This window comes from Castor canadensis, chromosome 1 (assembly GCF_047511655.1).
Source record: "Castor canadensis chromosome 1, mCasCan1.hap1v2, whole genome shotgun sequence".
NCBI classification, from domain to species: Eukaryota; Metazoa; Chordata; class Mammalia; order Rodentia; family Castoridae; genus Castor; species Castor canadensis.
In genome coordinates this window covers 89,622,045-89,628,971 of record NC_133386.1, presented here as the reverse complement: position 1 = coordinate 89,628,971, position 6,927 = coordinate 89,622,045, and the positions used below count along the sequence as shown (strand labels likewise).

The 6,927-nt window shown below is 45.2% G+C and overlaps 1 protein-coding gene across 1 annotated transcript; it reads left to right on the top strand.

Annotated features, from left to right (window-relative positions):
• The first annotated feature begins 466 nt into the window (after positions 1–466).
• Htr1b (5-hydroxytryptamine receptor 1B) lies at positions 467–5,949 on the top strand. Its single transcript, XM_020153261.2, has one exon. It carries the CDS (start codon positions 1,794–1,796, stop codon positions 2,952–2,954), a length of 1,161 nt encoding a protein of 386 aa, XP_020008850.1. The 5' UTR covers positions 467–1,793; the 3' UTR covers positions 2,955–5,949.
• The last annotated feature ends 978 nt before the right edge of the window (positions 5,950–6,927 follow it).

The window sequence follows — 6,927 nt, the reverse complement described above, 5'->3', positions numbered from 1 at the left end:
TGTCTTCAGTATCAATAAACGGCTCCAGTGCCTTCCCTCTTTTTTTCTTGAATTTTGATGACCTCCTTTCTTGGCCAGCTGTTGGAAAGAACATGCTCACAGGGAACTGTTTTACAGAGCACTGAACTGCTAAGCGGCTTGAGCAGGAGGGTGTAGCAGAAGGTTTAATTTCACATGCAGTTGGTTTCTGTTTGTGATACTTTTGCATTTTCCAGATAGCTTCTCCCTTCCCTCTCCTCCCTTGACTCACAAAGTTAAAGGACAGAGATTGAATGACAAGCACGAATTTCGAAACCTAGATAGGAAAACTGTTTTAATGTAGCAAAAGTTAAGGATGACTTGAAGCCCCAAGCCTGAAGTGTAAAATACACATATTGGCCGTTTCCTTCTAAGGCGATATCGCTGGCGTCTCCTTCTAACCTGGGTGTGGCCTTCGGGGTAGGATTTGATTCCTGAGCGAAGAGCTCAAGAGTGTGAGCTTGCTCCACCTAGCCTAGGCCTCTGGGGATGGGGGAGGGGGTAGGAGGAGGAAGCTTAGGCAGGGACGTGAGACTAGGTCTGTAACCGCGTCTAAGGGCGTGGGTCTGACTGGCAGAGCGCTTTACCAGCTTCAAAACCCGCAGAGACTAGAACAGGACGCCTTCACCCTATTCCTGGCCAGAACTGTGACTTCTGGATAACAGGGTCGGGAAAAGGATTAGGGGCTCAGAAACAGAGAGAAGGCGGTAGGACCCGGCGGGAGCTTCCTCTCTTGAAACGGGGTGAGAGGAAAAGAGGGAGGGGGAGAGAAAAAAGGGAAGGTGATGGGGCGCAGTCCGCACTCACCGTGCGGCACGAGTTGCTCAGGCTGACAGGAACCGGACTCTATAAAAGCAGCCCATCTCCTTTGCCTCTTACACCCTCCTTCTAGGGTGGCGCACGCCGGAGTCCCTCCAGCTCCCCAAGACACCTGCCCCTGCGCGGTGTGCCGCGCCCTTTCCCCCAGACCCGTGTGGCTAGCGGCATGACTCCCAGCGGTGCCAGTGGAACCAAGGTGGTGGTGGTGGCAGCGGCGGCGCGGTGGCAGCAGCCGCAGCTCCAGTCCACGAGTCTCCCCTCTTGAGGTTCTGTCTCCGCGGGGCAGCTTGGCGGAGTGGCCAGCGTGTGAAAAGACAGGGTGCGCAGAGCTCCATCGCAAGGCGCGGCACTGCGCGACTCCTAGACTTCACCCCACCCAAGTCTGGGGGCCGCAACCGCCGCAGGAAAGTGCCCCGACTCGGGGAGGGGGGCGGGAATGCAAAACCAGGACTCCTCGCTGGCCTTCAAGCTTTGGTCTCGACAGCTAGGAAACTCTGGCGGGAGGAATCTGCAGATCCAGGAGCGCCCAGGTTAGGAGAGGCTCACTCCTGACAACTGGGGTAAGATATCCCACTTGACCCCCGAGCCCCATCCTCAAGCAATACTTCCCCCTTCTCCACTCAATCCCAACAGAGAGCCAGAGCGGAACTAGGCTGAGTGGGCCAGTCATTTAAAAACCCAGAGCTAGGACGGGGCGTGGAAAGGAGCAATCAGACACGCGGCGGCAGCGCCAGGCGCACTAGAAGTGCAGGGGACGCGCCCGCATGCTTGGGCTGCCGTGTCTGTGACCTCTAGTTCCAGCTGGGAACCTGGGCGGAGGAGTTAATGAGAAGCCCACGGAACTGACAAGCCAAAGGAGACAAGCCTGAGGTCTCCATGGTCCTTCCGTCCTCTGCTCTCTCCCGCGTCCGCTGCATGCTCAAGCACTGCGCCCCAGAGCTGGGGCGAGGTGAGCCATGGAGGAAACGGGTGCTCAATGCCCCCCACCGCTCTCCGCTGGCTCCCAGATCGGGGTACCTCAAGCCAACCTGTCTACTGCTCCCTCCCACAACTGCAGCGCCGGGAACTACATTTACCAGGACTCCATTGGACTGCCCTGGAAAGTACTGCTGGTTGTGCTGCTGGCGCTCATCACCTTGGCCACCACACTCTCCAACGCCTTTGTGATCGCCACCGTGTATCGGACCCGGAAACTGCACACCCCAGCCAACTATCTGATCGCCTCTCTGGCAGTCACCGACCTGCTCGTGTCCATCCTGGTGATGCCCATCAGCACGGTGTACACGGTCACTGGCCGGTGGACACTGGGCCAAGTGGTCTGCGACTTATGGCTGTCTTCGGACATAACCTGTTGCACTGCTTCCATCATGCATCTCTGTGTCATCGCCCTAGACCGCTACTGGGCCATCACGGATGCTGTGGAATACTCAGCTAAAAGGACTCCCAAAAGGGCGGCGGTCATGATCGCACTTGTCTGGGTCTTCTCCATCTGTATCTCTCTGCCGCCCTTCTTCTGGCGTCAGGTCAAAGCCGGGGACTGCTTGGTGAACACAGACCACGTCCTCTATACAGTCTACTCCACAGTGGGCGCGTTCTACTTGCCCACCCTACTCCTCATCGCCCTCTACAGCCGCATCTACGTGGAAGCCCGCTCCCGGATTTTGAAACAGACACCCAACAGGACCGGCAAGCGCTTGACCCGAGCCCAGCTGATAACCGACTCTCCTGGGTCCACGTCCTCGGTCACCTCCATTAACTCGCGGGCCCCCGATGTGCCCAGCGAGTCCGGGTCTCCTGTGTATGTGAACCAAGTCAGAGTGCGAGTCTCCGATGCACTGCTGGAAAAGAAGAAACTCATGGCCGCTAGGGAGCGCAAAGCCACCAAGACCCTGGGGATCATTTTAGGAGCATTTATTGTGTGTTGGCTGCCCTTCTTTATCATCTCCCTTGTGATGCCTATCTGCAAAGATGCCTGCTGGTTCCACATGGCCATTTTTGACTTCTTCAATTGGCTAGGCTATCTTAATTCCCTCATCAACCCCATCATTTATACCATGTCCAATGAAGACTTCAAACAAGCATTCCATAAACTAATACGCTTTAAGTGCACAAGTTGACTTGCCAATTCCAGTGGGGTCGCCTAAGCGACCTTTGGGGACCAAGTTGGGTCTTTCCACAGGTAGGTCGAATCTTCTTTCACTGTTACTGGGTCGAAGCAAGGCTCTCTCTCCTGGGCAAGGGCAATGGATCCCGAGAAGCCTGGACAACCCTGAGAGAGAGAGAGAGCTCTGGAAGCAGAACTGTTCAAACTAAATCTAGAGCTTCTCTGCTGAGGAGAAGGTTCACCTCCTCTCCCGAAGCCCTGGGCTCAGCACAGATCCTGCAGCAGCCAATCACAAATGGGGTTGCGACTTTTAAAAATTGATGATGGATGGGGGAATCCCTGTCCCACTTTGGTATCATGGATGAGGCCCTCTAAAGCCCGTGGTACTTGTAGTTGTTGTCTGAAGCCTGTTGAGAGAGATCTACATACAGCCTGGCAGTACTTGAACTAGACGTTTAATAACCTGTGTCTTGGGGAGAACTTTGTGTTACAGCTTAATTTTAGAACAGTTACTTTGGCATCCTTCAATCTTCAGTTTTTGTTTATTTAAACTTGGTTGGAGAAACTTGTGGATTTGGTGCTTCAAACCCTAAATGTGGCTTGGATGACTCAGAGAAACGTTGAAGAGTTAACAGCAAAATTCTGATGCTAAGATTTCTATTTTTATTATAATTGAAAATATATGGGGGTAGGTGGGTGGGAGTGGGAGATTGTGAATGTTATACTGAGAATCAACACCTATGATTGTTTTCTGCAGATTTCTAATTTTTTAATTTTCTGTTTAGCAATCGTCAAACTATAATTCTAACAACTCAAACAAAACATTATGTGTGTTAGTGCCAAAGTCTGCAGATTGCTTTATTTTCCCTCCTAATTTCATGTCTCTATCGTTTTACACATTTAAATCCCCATGAATGGAAGGTATGAAGGGTGACTCAGCCCAAACTGCTGCTATATGTCTAATTAATGCAATCAGATAAACCTATTAGCATTAGGTACCTACTGTTCCTTAACAAGAAAAGTATTTTAATTCTTTAACCAATTCAGTGAGATATAAAGGAGACTGCTGAAATAGAAATGGCTCTTATACAATTAAGGAATGGGGGCAATAGGAGGATGTATATTTTGACTTGTAAAAAATACCTTAAAATGCATGAGACATTTTTCTGATAGTCATTTGCACTTTCCTTCCCATCTGTGATTCCTTTGTGTGTGGACATATAACATAACTAAGAGAACTAGTTTTCTTGTCCAGAAATCATCAAAGTGCAGTGAGACCCCCTAAAAACTATATTAGAGTAAGAAAGACAAAGAGAGAAAGAGTGAGAGAGAGACTTGTTTCTTATTTCTTTTACCTTCCGATTTAAGTTTGGGTAGGAATAATGATTATTAGAAAATGACATGCAAGAAGTTTAGAAAAGCTTACAAAGGCTGAAATTGAGCCTATTTTCTTTATAATTTACCTCAGGCTTACTAAATAATCAGGAAGCTGGGAAGCCTTTTAACCTTGGAAATTTGTCACTGACCTGACACCTCAACTAATATAATATCTGAAATAATTTAAGTGTGCTTCCTTTTTCAAGTTTTAACAAAACTTACTTATTTTGGATTCACTTTGAGGACTCCCCAATACACTTAAAATATGAAAACAAATGTAGAAGCAGGCCCGAAGGGTCAACTGCATAGAATAAAATGTGTATGTGGAGTATTTTAAGAAGCCAAAGAAGATCCATACCCCTGTCTGCAGAGCTTTCTGCATTTGATACTTTCTGTCTTTATAAGATGGATTCACTCCCTGCATGAAGCTCTGTGTCCAGCTCATCAGACAATAGATGGATTGAGCTGAAGTACACTGTGTAGACCTTCACTCTGGGTAATAACTCTTGAAAATATACTATTCAAAAGTTCACATGTACTGTAGGAAAAAAAGGGAATTTTAATCATTATATCTGTCACTGGAGTAAGATAAAATCTTAGGATAAAATTAGAAAATCTTATATTACTGCTGGATCCCCGTTTCTTTGTTAGCTTTTTGTGACATTTCTCCTATGGAGCAATGTGCATAGAGCATGGCATTTGTTTTTATGTTGTTAATGCACTGGTCTTTTTTTTAATGCAGCTGCATTTTCTTAGGGCTTTAGAAGCAATTAAGCCAACTTCTAAGAGCCTTAGGGGGAAAAATTAACTGAAACAAATGGCCACTTACAAATGATTTCTTTATAGGGCACCTACAATGATTGTGTCCTTTATGAACAAAACATGGTCAATTTAGTCAGATGGGTTGTTTGCCATTTTGTAAATTACCCACCTTTATCATTGTTTGACAATTTGGCTGAATTGACTAGATTTGGGCATACTGTATCAAGTAGAAGCTTGCAAACCCTTGTAGTTATAAAAGATCTTGAATCCTCATCCAGCATTGCACATGATTATGCAAAGTGCATTATTCATCCCAGGGGTGTACAGTTAAGACTGTTAAGCTCCTTTTCAGTTACTACTGCCTGTAGCATAGTTTGTTTCATAAACTAGACACATGGCTTTTTTGCAGACTATAAAATGGGAGATGGAAATGTTTAACTTACATGAAATGAAAATATATTTTCATTGGCTGTAGTAACAAATAACATTTTCCATATTATTCACTTGCACAGATTTTCACACAAATATATGAATGTCTACTCATCTAAAAATACCAATATTGTCTTGTGTTTATAGGAATTTTAGAGTTTCCTTTTTAAAAATGGACACTGCACCCATGAATGAATATTTATTGAGTTCAAGAAATTTCGTATGGGATAATATTCTTCACTTTTCCTCTTTATTATCTTAGTTTTGTCCTCCTTGACCAGGAAACCCTGAGAGGACTATAATTCACTCAATCAGTAAAATCTCAGATTATGTGTCTTTGATGGAGTTGCTGTGTCTGAAAATTGCTTTTGATATTCTACCTTTCAGCAAATGTATAATTGGAAATGAAATTTAGAAAAATAATGAAATAAAAGTCCTTTTGGTGTTCTAAAAAGCATTTGAATAGTAGTTCTATTGCTGTGGAAAGATTGGTTTACTGGATTCTGGGTTGTGTTTTGAAGTATGAGCCTTCATGAGAGAATGACCGAGGGTAAATTACATTGTGGCACACCATATGTGCTGCCCTGATTTTGGGGGCAGGGAACTCATTTATATCTGTAGGAAGAATTTAAAAGAATTAAGCAGATTGTGCTCCCACACTCTGCAAAGAGGGTAAGTTACACCCACTACCACATTCCAGGTTAGCATTTTTTACAGGTAACAGTTGATCTCTATGCTAGGCAGTGAGATTCCAAGGTAACTAAATGATGCTTAAAATACAGAATGAGGAAAGGGAGGAGCTGGCTGAGAAGCAGACTTAGGGGACAACTGAGAGGAGTAGGCTGATTTACCTGAAGACCAGTAAAGTGTACAGAAAGATGGCTCATTATAGTCACAAAGTTTTAAGTTTTAGTAACAAATAAAGCTGTGTGGCTCCCTTTCCAAAATATCATCTACTTGCAAGTTTTTGTAAAGGCTTGGAATCTATTTGTGTAAAGCACTTATCAGAAGTCTTACATTGTTTTTGGTTGTCATTATTTCCCCATGACTCCATTATTGATGCAGGACACCTATAACATATAAAATCAGGGCTGCTTGGGAGAGGGTGGTCTGGGGAAGACCAAACTAGCTGAATTAGAAGACTGGCTAAAATAAATGTGACAGAGGTTTGCAGTCTTTTACAATTATCTTGCTAGGCTGTTGACACCCAGCCTAAAGGACAAAAGGGATTACAAGATGAAATTGCCAAATACTTAGTTTCCTATAGCATTCTTTTACTCACTTTTAAACCTCCCTTTCACTCTTCTTCCTTGTCTAAATATTTATGGTTATCTTCCCAGAGTCTAAAGTCCTTTGCTATATCCACATCTATTCTCCCCTCCTCATTTTCTATATTTAAAAAAATCCTGATAAACCCA